The 17634-nt window shown below is 37.1% G+C and overlaps 1 protein-coding gene and 1 long non-coding RNA gene across 3 annotated transcripts in view; one reads left to right on the top strand and one right to left on the bottom strand.

Moving 5' to 3' along the window:
* NUP205 (nucleoporin 205) overlaps positions 1–17634 on the bottom strand; it is a 54499-nt gene that overhangs the window by 8454 nt on the left and 28411 nt on the right. For both annotated transcript variants that reach the window (XM_075429403.1, XM_075429404.1), the window contains 16 exons: positions 16545–16665; positions 15953–16034; positions 15354–15518; positions 12902–13026; positions 11846–11960; positions 10708–10857; positions 9577–9651; positions 8709–8866; positions 8047–8127; positions 6972–7163; positions 5071–5341; positions 4616–4714; positions 3337–3485; positions 2432–2623; positions 2103–2224; positions 847–985 (listed from right to left, as the gene is read on the bottom strand). In XM_075429403.1, the coding sequence (XP_075285518.1) occupies positions 847–985; positions 2103–2224; positions 2432–2623; positions 3337–3485; positions 4616–4714; positions 5071–5341; positions 6972–7163; positions 8047–8127; positions 8709–8866; positions 9577–9651; positions 10708–10857; positions 11846–11960; positions 12902–13026; positions 15354–15518; positions 15953–16034; positions 16545–16665 (2236 nt within the window). The remainder of the gene's footprint in view (positions 1–846; positions 986–2102; positions 2225–2431; positions 2624–3336; positions 3486–4615; positions 4715–5070; positions 5342–6971; positions 7164–8046; positions 8128–8708; positions 8867–9576; positions 9652–10707; positions 10858–11845; positions 11961–12901; positions 13027–15353; positions 15519–15952; positions 16035–16544; positions 16666–17634) is intronic.
* LOC142362312 (uncharacterized) lies at positions 4624–17062 on the top strand. The gene is made up of 3 exons (XR_012764944.1): positions 4624–4685; positions 9510–9657; positions 16941–17062. It is a non-coding gene; the product is annotated as an uncharacterized LOC142362312 (long non-coding RNA).

The following is a 17634-nucleotide window of genomic DNA, read 5'->3' as shown; positions in this document are numbered from 1 at the left end:
CTGATATCCAATCTAAACCTCCCCTGACACAACTTGAGGTCATTGCTTCTCATCTTATTGCTAGTTACCTGGGAGAAGAGACCAGCACCTGCCTTACTACAACCTCCTTTCAGGTAGTTGTAGAGGGTGATAAGGTCTCCCCTCAGCCTCCTCTTCTCCAGACTAAACAGCCCCAGCTCCCTCAGTCGCTCCTCATAAGACTTGTTCTCCAGACCCCTCACCAGCCTCGTTGCCCTTCTCTGGACATGCTCCAGCAACTCAATGTCCTTCTTGTAGTGAGGGGCCCAAAAGTGAACACAGTACTCTAGGTGCAGCCTCACCGCTGCTGAGTACATGGACATGATCACCTCCCTAGTCCTGCTGGCCACACTATTCCCGATAGAAGCCAGGATGCCTTTGGCTTTCTTGGCCACCTGGGCACACTGCTGGCTCACGTTCAGCCAGCTGTCGACCAGCACCCCAAGGTCCTTTTCCACCAGGCAGCTTTCCAGCCACTCCTCCCCAGGCCTGTAGCGTTGCATGCGGTTGTTGTGACCAAAGTGCATTGTGACCAAAGGCATTTGGCCTTGTTGAACCTCATACAGTTGGCCTCAGCCCACTGATCCAGTCTGTCCAGATCCCTCTGCAGAGCCTTCCTACCCTCCAGCAGATCGACACTCCTGCCCAGCTTGGTGTCATCTGCAAACTTACTGAGGGAGCACCCAATCCCCTCATGCAGATCATTGACATAGATATTAAACAAGACTGGACCCAAAACTGAGCCCTGGGGTACACCAGTTGTGACCGGCCACATAATTTCTTTGAATGAGCAACAGCAGTGATACTCTAGCATCTTTCAGAACTTACCTGTCCAGCTGCTTGCAGGTGTTGTGCCATGCTGGATGTGAGGATCACTTGGCACAGCTGAAGAGCTGGAAGAAGAATCTGGCGATAACGTTCCACTGGTGCAGGAATGAAGACTGGGGGATCTCTCATTCCATACATTCTTAAGAGGTTTAAAAAGCAAGGGGAAAAAAAAAAGAGGAAAAAAGATGAACACTGCAAGGAAAGTGAAGGCCACTAGCAAGGCAGAGCCTCAGCCTACAATCACCCTCAAGAACCTGCAAACATTCATATTTTAGTAATAGGTCTGTACTTGAACTGAGTTTATATTGGAAAAGCAACAAATTTATGATACACAGCTGCTGCAATTTATCTAGAAAGCTGCTGCCAGACAATTTCTCTAAGCAGAGAAAAAGACTTCTTTGTACTGCACTACATGAAATCAGATTACTTTGTTGTAGAAATATGACATCTATTTTCTTTACTTACATATATAAAACTAAATATTCTCAAATATTTTATGAAAAGGTGTGCTTAATTCTAAAGCAATTGATGAATACAGTCCTCTACAAATGCCCTATAGGTTTCATACAATCTTATACATCTCATTGGCATTTTTAAACAGAGTACTTGTCTAAGTCCTGAATTTTTCCAAAGTGTTTGAACTGTAAATTTAAAGCAAGGACCAAGGTTTGAAATCAGCCAGGGTGACTTCCCCTAAATATGCGATTTCCTTCTATGAGATCCTCTCTCAGTCATCCCACAATGACTAACAATATGTCAACACATCAAGGAACTTGTCAAGCAATATATAACTGGGATTTTTTTTTTTTAAACACATCATAGAATATTTATGAAAAAACATTTACTTCACTCCTTTCTCATTACTGTTTTATGGGGGAGGACAAACTCAGCACTTTTTGTTCACCAACTGCAAAGCCCTCAAAATAAGTTTACAGTGTAGGCTGTTTTTCAAACATTACAGTCGAAATGATACAATAATAATAATACATTGACCATTCCTATCTAAGGTACCAAACAAACAAGATTTCACATAGTCTAAGTAACTGGACATGCAAGTACAACTTCACACCCACTTATTTGGAATTTTTCTCTCAACAAAAGGTAGTTTTAAACTGAACTGATAGGTTAAAGAAACATACACGCACAAAGGACATACCCACAAACACTTACTCTAGAGACTTGTGGCTATAAAAAGACATTATATGCTTCCAAAACTATTTTACAGTTTCAAAGTCATCCAGGGAACCACCACTCACCCCTGATGGTCTGTTTCGGGTCGCATGTCATACACTTGACACTGTGCCAGCCTCACAATCACTCCAGACCGCAACAGCTCTAACGCCCCTTGCTGACTTTTAGCTACTCTAGTGAGGAATGCCTGGAGAAGAGTAGAGAAGGGTACGTATTGGAGATGCACAATGAGACTTATTATGGCTATTTTCTTTCTTCATTTTAACAACATTCTAAATACTATTATTTTAGTAAAATACCTCTGAGTACAATCAATGTGAAGTATAGACAAACAACTTCTATTTATAACAAACAACCACACCATACCACAAAATCATTTCTGAAGTATTATTACCATTTTGGACTCATAGGTGTAGAGCGCTTTAAGTAAAGGGGGCTGAGGCGTGAGCAAACTCTGAAGAGTCAGATCGTCATCTGCTAGGCTATCCACAAGCACCTTCAGGTAGCCGCTATTGGAGAGATACAACAGCCACTGCTGCTGCTTGTCTACGGAAACAATACGATCAAGCAAAGCCAATGCCAGCATCTGGGATGAGGGAAAACAAACAAACAAATTAAACCAGAAACTAAATCTACAAGATCAATGAGATTTCTGGCAAATACCCGAAATATAAAATGCTAAGCAGTTCCTTCTAACAGCTTCTTAAAAGCAAAATCTATTTCTGCCCTAAAATGGCAATCCTTTATGCAGAAAAATCTTTTAAGATTCCTTGACATTTTAGCGTAGTATGAGCCAATTACCTTTTCTCTTATTAACAAAACATTACAGATATTGTTGAGCAATAACCATGCCAAAATATTTTCATGAACTATTGCTACAGGCACTATTACTATTTAAAACTAGTTTGCATTCTGACTAGATTCCTGTCCAGTGACGTTAATTTCAGGAAGAAATATTTTCTGATGTCACTAAACCTTGCCAAAGTGGGAAAATAAACTGGCAAGTCCATGATTTAAAAATAACAAAAAAATGCCACAGCAGTTCACACCTACAATCTTTTGCAGCAGTGCTTGCTACCCTTATTTTCAAGCAATAGGACATGTAGCTTTTTTTGAGAAAAAAATTAATATGCTTCCAACAGCCTGAAGGATGAGTGGGAGGACAGAAACGTGAATGAAATGAAGTATGTACAAAAAGTGTTCTAGTTCTACCTCACGAAATTTCCCTCTTCCAGAACAGTAGTAAAATGTTCTTTAAAACAAATCAAACAGCGATTGCAAAGGAAGAGATTTATTTACCCGGCCTATCTCATGACCGTCACAAGCATCACGACAGACCACCTCCATGAGAGCTGCCCCGTAACTCTCAATAATTGCCATGTTTTCCCGTTGCAATTTACTAAACACATCTTCAGGAGCTGTCAGACGTTCCCACATTGTTTTTTTAGCTGTAAAAAGCAAATAAAACAAAAAATGAAAAATGCAAAGATCGGCAGCTTAGCATTAGCTCAGCTACAGTACAGCTGAGGCTGCATCCTTCAGGGCTTTCTCTATCTTGCAACAGAAATGCCCAAACAATGGACGCGGTTTGTGACTGAAGTGCTAACGTTCTCCTACAAATCCGTTCTTTCCTGAATATCGCACATAGGCCAGCCAGCACAAAAAAAAAAAAAGTGTGTCTGTACACGCACACCACCCTTGCAAATATATATTCTGTGTTTCATATACTGAACCTGAGAATAATTTTAAGCAGACTATTAGGCCTAAGAACTTTCACTGGGACCAAAGTATCCAATTCTGAAGGGAAGTAAACAAGGTGACCTAACGGAAAATGGCTGAATCCCAAGCCAGCAATAAACTACAAAGGGATCATAACAAATTCAAAGATATTCTTACTACTGTAGCTCAAAATGCTGATCAAGTAATAGCAGTAAGAGTCTGCATGCACAGGTACTAGCCCTAAATTTGTTTTACAATCCTTGTCCAAGCTCTAAGATGAAATAATTGTTAGGAACACTGACAAATAAAGTATTTAAGCCATCAACAGAGAGAATGTGATATCCACCATCATGCTTTTTGGTTTTTTATTTTCCCCCTAGGGGTCTTCAGCTAAAGGAATAGAAAAAAATATTAAATAATCTTTGGTTTGGGTTTCTTACTAAATAGGATCACTGTAGTAAGAGTGTACATACAGATGTGGAGGCATTATATTTCTACAGCTGTAGCTGTTCTCAAGTAGATCCAAGTAACGTCTAGTCCTTTGATAATTTTGTAGCTACGAAGCATAGCTTTCAATGGACACAAATGAAACCTCTTCTTTAGTGCTGGAGATCAGAAACTTAATATCCTTATCCAGAAGAACACATTTTGAATGCGTATATATGTAGCTAGACAGGTCAAAGTAGAGAAAGACTTGCATCATTTAGCATAAGCAATGAATCTCAGAGGGTCTTGGAGCAAGATGGTTTCTACCTACATAATCTATTTCCAGAATACAAATCAGCATGCAGAAACTGTACTGTTCAGGGTTAAATAACAATATTTTTTTGGTCTTTTCCATAACATCGTTGGACCATACCCGCTTCTAGAGTGTCTGGTTCATCTGGTCTCTGGGCAATCTGCAAATAATAAAGCAGCGATCCATAAAGGTGCGTTCTCACTCTCTGGAAGCCACCACCTGTTCACAAGAAACATTCATAATTAAAACCAAATAGACATAAATTCCATAACACCATCTTCCACTGGCACTTCATTTAACTTTCCTACAGCAGTTCTGGAAGAAATAAAATCAAACAAATAGATTTCTTAAGTCAGAGTTCTGCTGTTCACATAAAAGTGTATTTGTGAGTAAATAACATGCCTTTATTAATTTTTTTCTTGTTAGTAACATCACTTAGATCTACATTAATCATGTAAGATCCACCTAATTGACTGTAGTAAAAATCCCCACTGCAGTAACAGGAAGCAGCTAAGTCCATATTTCTACTGTTGGGGGTTGGAACTCCCACACACGCATTCCAAAGTTCAACATACCTGTTTTTAAAATGAAATCCAGCAGCTTTTTTAAGATGATGTGGAGGGAGGAGTCACCAATGGAAGCAAAACCCATGGATATGCTCTCAGAACCAGGCGATGAAGTAAAAGAACCATCCAGCATCAAGACATATTGGGACTGTCCCGCCATGGGGAGTGCAAGTGGCTGTCTCTGCTCGGTTTTCACAGACTGGCTCAGGTGGGCAGTCAGGGTGAACACAGCCCCTGCCACCACCGGCATCAACTCCTGAGCTGCATCATCATCAAGGATCTTAATACAGAAGAAAGAAGAAAAAAGTAGCAAAGTGGCTGATTTCATAAGCTATTAAAGCAACTAATTTAGCCCCTTACAACTATTTCATTTATGTATGCATAAGGATTTCATTAACATGGTACTACTTAAAATCAGTAGTATCAGAAACTTGTTCAGAAAGAGGAGTTGAACACATTTTAATTGAGAAGACCATTAGCTTTTTTTTTTTTATTTATTTACACAAATCACAGGCAGGACAATAATTAAATCTGGATGGGGAAAAGGGAAGTAATGTGCTGACATTTAAGGTGCTTTATTAGTAAAATACCTAAACCTAAGCTAGGGAAAGAACAACTGACATCCTCTTGGCTTCACAGCTATTTAAGAAAACTGTTTCCATTAAAAATGTGAAGATACAATTTACAAAACTCCAAAGGGTGAGCATCAAAGGAGCATTTAAGATAACGTGGAGAAACAACTAGCAAGAAGTTAGCTTTTACTATTTTAGTTGACTTTATTATTTAAAAGGTAAACCTGTTGTCTTTATCACTGACACTCAAGAAGGTTTCCTTTTAAGCAATATAGTTGTCTAATACAATAGATCAATTATTTTCAGAAGAAAACAACAATAGTTGCCTTCTCAAATTAACAAAATCTTCACTAAAAATGAAGTACTACAGAAAATTAGAGTCTGTAATTTCTGCTCTGTAAAGTTTTTAGGAAAGAAAGAAATTCTTTCAAGTAGCAAAGGGCTTCCTTGTTTTCCCCCTTTTTTTTTTTTAATTTGTTCACATAAAATAACTAAAAACTATTTTTGGTTGAGTGCTGATTTTGTAACTCCTACAGGAAAAACTTATATAACAACAAAAATCCAACAGGTTACCTTTTACTTGAAAACATATTACATTTTCATATATATATTTCTCAAAACAAGCAAAAAAAAAAATCAGGAGAACTACATACAGCATAACTCTAACAATAAAGAAAAAAAAAGCAGCCCCAGCAGCCTAAACTATACAAGGAACCTTCATTAAATTTTGTTTTGAGAATGGCTGGGTCAGTACTAACTGCCTAGTCTGTCTCAAGAATTACTACTATGATTCAGCAGTAAACCACCTAGACTGTAAATATTCTAAGACAAAGCAAACTCTTACATTTTCTAAAGCCCTTCTAATTCTAAAATCTTTACTTTTTCTCCTCTGAAGCTTCATTCAACTCTCATTTTTCAAAAGAGGCAGCGGTAGGACTTGTAGTGAGTCATCTAAATTGAGTAGAACAGCAGCTGCAGTAATGTCTGCCTTCGTCTCTTCCACGAGTTCTTTTATGTCCCTCATCAAAACAGGCTGTTTGCTTTTCACACCCCTTTTCCAGACAACCACCATACTGGATTGTACTGAAATGTCTTTGAAATTTGTCAATATATAGTTCATAGTTCAACAGTAGCTACGCAAGAAGTCAGAGTAGCCCCTCTGTCCACAGTGCATTTAACTTCAGCACAGTAGCAATCAGAAAACTAAAAAGAACACTGAAGGCAGACAAATTTATTTTGAATTACAATCAAGAATGCTACTGAAGATAGTTTCTCTTTCATGTAAAAAGATGTAGCAACAAAGTTCAAAGAGAGGGTTGATTTTCAGTATAGCATTACCTTGTCATGCACATCCTGCAATAGATCGCGGATAATCAGTTGTCTGTCCTCAGCCTGTATGAGATCCTGAGGGCAGGCAGTGAGTATAATTTCCACCAGTTGTCTCCATGACTCTAAAGCATGCCTCTTAGCATGGAGGCATTGCAGCAGCTTGTTCCGCTCCACTACATACTGCAGGATAGTGCTGATCTCCTGAACACCCACAACAAAAGAAATTGAGTTATAATATGCTAAAAGAAGTTTATGGCAAAGACAGATTTCAAGATTATTATTTTACCTATTAGTATTAGTCGGGGGGGGGGGGAAGAAAAAGGGTAAGTCTTAAGCTTATTAGAAACAAGCTGCTATTAATCATTTTACTGAGACAGGCCAATCCATTTCTGCGCTGCTTGTCACAAGGCCTTTCCATCATGAACATCTCAAGCTCACAGTGGAAAAAAAAAAACAAAAACAAAACCCAACAAGACCACCCAAGCCCAGGGAAATTCTTTTCTAACAAACTTTAAAATCAAAGCAAACACAACTATGAAAAAATCTATTTGTGTATTTTCTTCCCACTTTAGTCTGAGTCATTTCTCCTTCATCCTTCAACTTTCAAATCCATTTAGCCAATTTCAACTAAATTTAAAAGATGGCAGGAACCTCAGAAAATAATTATGCTCCAAGTTCACTGAAACTATAGATGCGCAGAAGAAAGGAGAAATAAATTGGCATCCCCTGTGAGAGAAAGGCAAGATGAACTTGGCTGCTACACACTGTACTTGTCAACAGCCAATCATGACATCAGTATGCACTGCTTTCTGTGCAGTGGGGTGGGAGCTGCAATTGCTATCAGTAACAGGGAGGGAAAAAGCTAAAAAAACCAACAGACTCCAGCTCTGCTGTTCAGAGAACAGTACGTGAAGTAGTTTATCTTACCAAATTTAATCTCTTTTTTTTTTTTTTCCCTTCAGGAATTACTAACTCAAAGTTAGGACTCAAATCCCCAAGCTTTCATAGTAAAACTTATTACTTGACAGTATATGAAATCCATCAAGAGCAACAACAAACAGTAGTTTACTACTTCTATACTTACCTCCATAAGTAAAGGTCTCTGGCCTATCGCTGCCATTCCTTGAAGGGCATTGACTTCTGCAACCAGAACTCTGTGAAGGTACTGAAATTAAAAAGTTAAAAAAGAAACTTGCATGACAAGGAAGACATATTTGTCCCTCCTAAAAGTAGTTAGGAGATGACTACATAACGACAGATGCAACTGAAGGACTGAGATTCAAACCAGTTGTACTCATTTTTCAGGTTTCTCCATACTTCACTCTCTAGCTGAAGTCCTTTAAGCTACCTAGTCTCTCTCCCTGCAGCACTTATTTTTGCACTCATTTACTTCCTTCTGGTCTGAAGTTGTTCTGTCCCTTCACGGCCTCTTCTAACACATCACACTCCTTTTCCTCTTCAACCTCCACTATAGTTCCCTTGCACAGAAAGAAGGGTTTGCGTCTTCTCAAGTCTAAAATATGTTTTACAATACAGAATAGCTGGTTCCTAACATGGAAGAGCTGCGTTCCTATCACCATCAAGATCCAAACATTTTGCATAAATTATGCACATATCTGAAACAGCTATACTTTATAAGTGAAAGCAAGTTTCAAAGTATTATTAATACACTGATCATTTTCATTATTCCTATTATCATATCACTATTATCAAGACATAAAATAGGGAACATAGACCACTGCACACCTTGACATTGCAGACCACTTGTCCACGTGCATTCTTGTGCTCACAGTTAGCAATGACTTGCTCAATCTGAACCCGGTCAAAAAAATCCAGTTGTAAAGGCTCTGGAATGTCCTGACTGAAGTCAATTGAATCCAGGATACTTAATATCTTCCTGCGTACTGGAAATGTAAATCAATTCAAACTATATTCAGAAATATCAAGAGGAAAACACAAAAAAATTGACAACAGGAGCCTAACTTGCCTTTGTAAATCCAAATTTTGTGTGAAGTTTCAAAAGAAAACATTAAATCTTCAGAAAGTGATATCAATTTATGTAAGGGGCTTAAAAACATTTTCTAGAGCCTTAAATTCTTAATTTGTGTTATAAGGTATTATTCTCCTGTTATGTACGCATGTAATCCAATATTTACAAATACAAAATTCTAATTTTTTCTCCTAAACAAAAGCAGCCTGGTTTTCAATGAGAACCATGCAGTCTTTTGTTGAGACTTAGAAATGTAAGGAATCTGAAGTTATTTACTTGAGTTATATATTCTTTGCCATGAAAATACAAATATGCTCAGGCTTAACAACAGTCTCACTGTTTTTACTGTTAGCAGGAAATTTATAGACTGCCACCCTCCCGTTCTGCCCTTCCATGGGTACTTAAACACAGGCTCTTCTAACTTCCTTTTCAATTCAGCATTTTCCACTCACTCCAACCCTCTACATGAAGGTTCTAAAATTCATTTTTCTCCACACTAAATAAAATTGTTCCATGTACTGCTGCTGTTTAGAAAGTTTATTATTTTCTTTTTCCAGTGTCCTTTCGCCCCAATCAGGATCAGAAAAACTTTACTGAGAAATAATCAACAGCCATAATGCTTACCTTTGGAAGCAGTGTCAAAGTGAAGAAACCCACTGACTGATCGACTTTCATCTTCCATTCCTCCTTCACCATCAGCTGAAGGTAATGAAACATAATAAATTTAAAAAAAAAATCAAAGCAAAAAATAGCACCTACTTTATTAATACTAAAAGAGAAATATGGAGAGAGGACACACTGACAAGCCTTTCCTGTGGAAGTCTTCTAGTACAAACACAGCCTTGACTGTTAATAAAATGAAAACAATACTTACCTCACAGAAGCTAGTAAATTATCAAATACAGATTAGACAGTCCTAGAAATACCTAAAGAGACACCCCACCCTCCAGTATAAATAATGCAGTTGGAAGAACACTGTAAAATGAGTAAGGTATCTAGACACAGTTTCTGGTACTCAGATCTCCACAAGGATGAAGAGACAGTGTTCAGACCTATAAAAGCAAGCGAAAACACCATACTGATGCAGCCCGTTATGGTATCTTCCAGTTATTCTGTTTATTTCCTTCACGTAAAAAGTTTTATTGCCACCTGTTTCTATTTATCTTGATTCATTTCTACTCTGTTCTGAAACTCTGAAATCTCGCCTTTTTATTTAACACTGCATTTTACATCACATTGGGATGAAATATCATTTTCGTGATGTTATAATGTCCAAAGTCAAACTGACCTGTAGCTACTATGTTTTGTGAGAGAGAGTTGAAAATGTGTGACAGACTGACAGAAGTCAAGACTGAGAAAACTGTCTCAAACTGTTTGCCACAGAAAATCCTCCACCTTCTCTACACAGTAACAACTCTCGATACAATCCCAAAATAAATTATTCTATAATTTTTGATATTTTTTTGTATTCCTCTCTCCTACCTCATAAACTATTTATTGTTGATATCAGTGTATACACTGAGATGTTGCAAAAAACGAACACAGACAAAGCAGCAATGAACAAAAAGATGCCCTGATTTCTTTCACTTTGGAGTCTACAACCACCATCATCTTTCTTCCCATCCCTCCAGTAGCAATTCCAGACCCAATATCACAAAAGAACTATCACAAGCTTATAGAGAACAGAATTCAAATGAAGTGTCTCATACTTCCATTTATCCAAGCTTATCTACCCTCACAATAAATTCCTCTTACCCAAGTATGGTTTCACAGGCATGTCATCAAGCAGCAGATGCAGCAGTCTCTGTGTGTGGGAGCGCTGGCGGTTCAGCGAGGTCACTCGCATCTCGATAGCTGCAGTCTTCATCAGCCAAGACATTTGGTTTAGTGTTGAAATCTCATGTTCTGAGTGGGGATAAGGAAACAATTATAAAATTGAACATAAATAATACTACTTACTCCAAGGAAAGCATTTTTCCTTTGAGGATGTCATTACTACTTATCTGCTCACCACTTGTTTACAAGACAGAAGGACTGAGAGATCTGACAGAAGCCATTAAATGAACACATGGCTATTATGAAAACAAATCATACACATACGTGCAATTAAGAGTATACACATACACAAAAAAATCAGAATATAATCTGTACTAAAAGTCATTGTGGAGAATGCAGTGCTTCATGAGCAAACAGGGTCAGTTACAATTTCAGTGAAAATAATCAGACTTCTACCTAAAATGAACTAGAACTTTGACTGAAGTTGATAAGGCTTGAACGTGGGTCTACAAGAATCTTCATATTCTATATTCACCTAATTTAGATTCTTAAATCATACAAGTATCATCTGAAGTGCTTTACCCATGATGGATACATGTATTCAAATGCTACATTTACTATTATTTAACAAAGTACTAGTGGTCAAGCATCTGATAAAGTAAGTACATTTATTCAGTTTAAGACACCTGAGAAATGTTGTTCTGAAACATTAAAAACATGTCTATTAACTTAGAAATTAAACGCCATCACGTTCTTTATTCAAAGGATGGGAAGATACAAGTGGTTACATCCACCAGCCTTCTATTCCCACAGTTCTTCATAGCATTCTTACTTTACAAAAACGTTTTTTTTTTCCTGTAGCATAATCTAACAAAACTACAATGATAACTGAAATACAGATTAGCACTCACTTCTGGTGACTTGATGCATTCCAAAACTAACATAATCTGAACTTCCCAGATAGGCAGAGTTCAATATTTGCAGAATTAAAAGGTTAGCAGAGGCAGTAATTAGTTCAGTTAATAATGCTACCTATGTTTTTTTCTGTGATTCCTAGGGAGTCAAAAGATGCATTCAATTTTAAGCACGCACAATCTTCTATTAGCATTAAAATTACCTTTGACAGAAAATGGCAAATACTGCAGCTGAGTGAATAAGAAATCCTGACTCGTCCTCAGATATCTCATAGTTGGACCTGATGTTTCAGAGCATGCACACAACTGGTAGATCACCTGATAATTAAAAACAGTAGATACCTAGTTATGGAATTTATTTTAAAAACAAACCAACCATCAAATCAAAAGATGCATAACACTGTTTTACTCCTCAAACAGTACTACCTGTATTTACAGTAAGTTTTCCATCAGCTTACTCCAAAGCTGAACATATTATTTGTAACTAACATGGAATTACAATATTAAAGCACTACCAGCACATGGATGATTCCAGAGGCTATTTGCCCACATGACACATATAAGCCTTTCTGTTTGTTCAGCTCACTTAAAAATGAGTGAGTTTTCAGCCTCCGAGTTCACTAAGCAAGGAAATGTGATCTCTCCACCCCCACCACCCCCCGGCCCTGCAGTATGGCCTCTTACACTTTTAATAATGTTTAAAATCCTTTCTAGATTCCACAGATTTTCAACATGATACAGGTGTGTAATCATATGGGTCTACAATTTAAGGCCAAACATCAGCTACCTTGTACATACATCTAATTCAGCTGTCTTCCCCATCTCACCCCCCCAGACATACATACGTACATTCTGTCAGTACCATAGAATAAAGAAGAGAATTTTATTGGATTATTTGGGATTATTTGTTCTCTTGCTGGCAAACTGCAGTTCCAAAATTAAAAAAAAAAAAAAGCATATAGTCTCAGATTCAAAGGCTCACCAAAAATATTTAGAATGTTAGTTTTATAAGTATATTCCAATTCCAAGTTCTGACATGAGCGCAGATTCTTTATTTTCTGCGTTGCCACAAAACAATATTTTTTTCACACAGAAAAAGGTAAAATACAGAGTTCAATGTATATAAAAACCTGACAGATGCATTTTAAAAACTAAACTATTATCAAAATCATCAACCATCTATGTTCACCAATGAAGTAGCAGCTAATTTTATTCAGAGCCTACTCGCAGTATATGCCCACAGAAAATATGCTGAATACCTGGTAACAGAGTTCTGCAAGATGAGGAGACTCCTGAACTGCTGTAGGCCCATTCCTTGTTTCGGTACCCTTCTCCAGTATGTTCAAAATAGCATGAAGGCAAGTCCGTGGGCAACCCAAGACACCTTAAAATACAAAAATATTTCTTAATATTCTTAATCTTACTTGCCTCCATAGCAAATATAGGTTAGTAGACTGAATTATGGCAACTAACTTGTTCAGATATCTTGTTCTGCACTACATTGCTCCACAGAGCTGCAGCAAAAATATCTGGCAAAGTTTTTTCTTCGTTAATTAAAATAAAGAACTGTGTTTCAGCAGAAATCTAATGAAAACATTTATACTTGGTCTGTAGGCTTTTGAGATGCTGGTGAAAGAGGATAAATTATGCAATCAAAACTTAAATAAGAACTTTCTTTTTGGTTCTATACAGAAAAAAAGAGATTCAATTAATTCTTTAATATTCTGCATGAACCAAATGAAATTTGAATTCTTGTTCTTAAACTTTAACTGAATACTCACTTGACAATTTCAAAGAGTTCTAAATTCCTGTCTTTATTTTACAATAACAGCCATTTTATTATGACTAATGCTCCTAAAGGCACCTGACACGGCAGCAAGGGAATTTTAATACCGAAGTCAAAATCTTGTCTTTTTGTATTCTTACTTTAGCCAATTAATTCTTTAATCAACCCAGAAAGATGTCCTGAAGCAATAAAGGCATCAGTAACAACAGTTCTTACAGGGGAATAGTCTTTGTTTGGACATGTGCAATTTATGCTTTAGTAGAAAATTATTATCTCAAAGCTAATGGCTTATGGACATTATTTCTTCACATTATTAATGGGATAATTCAGCGAGGCATGCAAGACTCCCTCACGGCTTTGAAACAAAGTCCCCTACCACTGACCTAACGTATGATAACCTGTAAAAATGTGTGGGTGGAGATCAGCTACCTGTATTCTGTAACTAAGTTATTTCAAAATATCCAAAATGTGGTCTGTAACCGTAAACTACTTTGCAGATGATAAAAAATAGGTTGGCACCTTTTTTTCATCTTTCTGATATACCAAATAACTTTAAGACTTTTTTCTCCCCCCCCCCCCGCCCCCCAATAAAATTCAGGTCCTACCTACCCCTTATTTAGAGCTATCAAGGACTAAACTGCTGGGCCACAGTGTCCAATACAAATCTAAAGAGAAATATTCTTCTCTAAAATAGGTAAAATCAAATGTTTGTTCAAACATGGTCATATAAAACATCCTTTAAAACAGATGAGAAAGAATCTCGTACTTCAGACTGGAAGGGACTCCAGGATGTCTCAACTTCAAACTACTGCTCAGATATGATCTCAGAACAGATTGTTCATGACTTTTTACAGTTGGGTCTTGAAAACTTCCAAGCATGAAGACTGCATGAACTCTCTGGCCAACCCACTCCACTGCTTCACTGTCTTCGTGGCGAAAAAGTTTCTCCCATATGCAGCTGGAGCCTCTCTTGTTTCAGTTCCTGCCCACTGTCTCTCATCTTCCTGCCACACGCCTCTGAAGAGCCTGGCTTTGTCCTCATTAACCTCTTTGTAGGTATTCAAAAACTGCTATTAGGTTCCCTCAAAGCCTTCTCTTCTCCAGGCTGAAGAATTCCCATTCCCTCAGCTTCTCCTCATGGCCTGAGTGCTCCAGCCCCCTGACCATCTCTGCTGAACTTGCTCAAGTTTATCAACATGTCTTGTACTGAATACAAATTAGAAGCTGAGGTGGCAAACAAGACACATACTAACACACTATTTCTCTCATCAATTCAAGAAATACTAGAGATGTCACTCCCATTGCTTTAAAGGTCATATTCTCACACATATATTCATACATATGAATATATAAATATATATTATGAATATATAAATATATTAATATACCTAGCAGTAGAATGAAAACCCACACATTCTGTTAGGTTTTCTTCTACAATGTTAAACAACAGAACTGTTTTTCTTCCCTATAACCAATTTTAAACAGGAGTTTGAGGAGGGACAGGATAGTAGTGAAGTAGTGTAATTAGTTCAAAGTGACAATCTGCTTTGTAGATTCTCATACTGTCATATGTAGGTACTTCTCGGATCATCGTATCTGTGTTTGTACTGTGGACACAACTACACTGCATAAAATAATAAATAAAGTTTCACTTAAATCATCATTTTCCCCCCACAACTCCAATTTCAAGTCTGTTCCAAAATCCAGCTTAAACAAAGGATCAAATCCTGAAGCCATTTAAATGCCACAGTTGGGTATCAATATAACTTTTAATTCACCTTTTCAGGATTAGATCAAGGCCTGGTGTCTTATTCTTAGCATTGGAGGAACTGCTTCTCCCCACGAATTTTCCAATAAATATTCTCAGTGTTGGTACCAGAACTGCAGAACTAATTAAATGCCAGATCAATTTTTCCTCTTCATACCTGGATCTTGCAGATTTGTGGTGCTAACAGGTTTCTTTAATTCATAGCCCAAGAGATACAGAGCAAGGCTGGGAGGACTACACTCAAGAGAGGTGATAAGGAGATTCAGAATATGGATCCTTGTTTCATGATGGATTCGTGCCTGCTTCTTTTCAGGCTCCAGCTCTTGATTAAAAAAAAAAGAGAGAGAGAGAAAAAAGATTAGGTGCAGAACGAAGCAATGAAATCCATTTAATGGAGTAATGCTCAGAGCCTTCAAGTTAAACACAAAAAAGCTAAGGTATCCACTTATATTAGTATAGAGGGATACAAGACCAAAATTTCAAATTACTGTTAAAACAGCTCTAAATATTACATCCAGAGCAATGTTAAACACTCATCTTCTGAAAACAGACTCAGTTTGTAGTTGGCTCATCATACTATGGACATATCTTAACAAGACATCGGAGCTTTTCATTCTGTTAAAGGTCCAATTCCACAGAAAACACCACAAGAAAATGGTTTTCTGACTTAAAAGCACTTTCTTCACCTCTCTCATTAATTTCATTCTATGCAAAAGACAACAGTGTAAGCCATTTTTAAGAAGCCCTTTTACATACCTTCATCTGGATTAATTAATTCTTCTGCATCTTCATTGTCCAAACATTCCACAAACCCAGCCATCAGCTTCTGGCTAATACTCTGTATTCAACAATGGAAGGATGGAAACGAAGACAATTTTAAGAGTATAAAAAAAAAAAATCTTTCATAATCCCTTCCATATAAGTTGACAGAAGTTCTAGACAAAAATTACATAACCTAGTTAATAAGCAGGAGTTAAGAGTCATAGCTGTTCCAAGCATAGGTTAGCTGTTAGTCACTGAACAGAAAAAAAAAAAATCTACGGTTGTTAAATACCCTAAATTATCCTCACAAGCTGAAAACTATAAAGTCAAGAAAAAGTCTCAGTATCTCAAAGAATACTGCCCTTTTCCTTCTTGCAAACATTCATGATTTTGTTATTTTCAGTTTTTGAAGGAGGTGCTTTTCACAATGCCACAGTAAAAGACCTTTCAGAAGTAGGCAGATATAAGACAAAATACAGTTTTAATGTATTTGATCTAGAAACGTTATCCTTTAAAAGTAACGTTATGGAGCACCAGTATTTCCCCACCAGTTTCTCTTTCCAGATCCAAAGAAACTGGCACTTACTTGATCATGTGTGAAATCACCAACTAGCTTTATCTGGATGTTGGAATTACAAGAAATACAGCACAAAATCTTAGCACTTTCGAAAGCCAGTTCAGGATTGCTGTTTCCATGATAAAGATACCTTCAAAAATACAAGATTATTATAATGAAATTGTTGAGAATTTTACTATTTCAAGATAGTAACGCACAGATGAGAAATTAAACAATCAAACTACATGAGAAAACATTAAGGCTACAAAACATAATTTCACTCCACATGAAGCACTTCACACTCCTTCACCAAAATGAGGGTAGTAGGCTGAGTAAGGATAATAATCTCTACTAGAATTTTTAGCATGCTTTTTATCCAATATCTATCCCAGACACTGCAGGATAAATTAAAACAACTGTTCACAGGTTCACGTAAGAAACATGGAGAATATACTTTCAGATCACGCAGAAACGAGCGTCACTGAAGACCAAAAATAACTAAAATCAACTACTGTGTGTATGCAACAAAGGTGAGATTAAAAAAAATTAAAGGCATCTTAAAAGGCACTTTTTTTTTTAAACTATTTGTTGACTACTGTTATGTGAAAAAAGCAATATAAATGAAAGACAAAAAACACATATATAGAAAGAGTTCCATTTTTTAGTGCATTCCATGTCAGAACATCACTGCTTTTTTTATGCACTCAATTCTATTATTCATCAATGTTGGTTTGTCTGTAAAATTATCATAAAATCAAACAGTAACAGAAGGTGTCAGTGGGAAGTGGAAATCCTAAAGTTTCATGTTTGAAGCAGACTTTCAGATTACTAGACAGATACTTTAAATGTAGTTAACTAATGGACAATACTGTAAAACGTTTAAGTGGCCATTAGCAACCAAATGAAGCTTTACTCTTCCACCCTGTGACAATCAAAGTCTGGGGCAAACTGAAAACTATATGCAAGGGAATCACTGCGCATAAGGCACCCAGGAAGAAATCATGAGGGGAAAAAAAAAAATTCAGAATGAAAAACTACACATGCAGATCCCAATCTTGCACTAGACAATACACAGATCATACCATCTGTGAAGATACCTCACCCCACCAAAAAAAAAAAA

The sequence above is a fragment of the Opisthocomus hoazin genome, chromosome 8, assembly GCF_030867145.1.
Source record: "Opisthocomus hoazin isolate bOpiHoa1 chromosome 8, bOpiHoa1.hap1, whole genome shotgun sequence".
Lineage (NCBI taxonomy): Eukaryota > Metazoa > Chordata > Aves > Opisthocomiformes > Opisthocomidae > Opisthocomus > Opisthocomus hoazin.
Note: the sequence above shows the minus strand (reverse complement) of the source record. Positions and strands in the feature narration are given on the sequence as shown.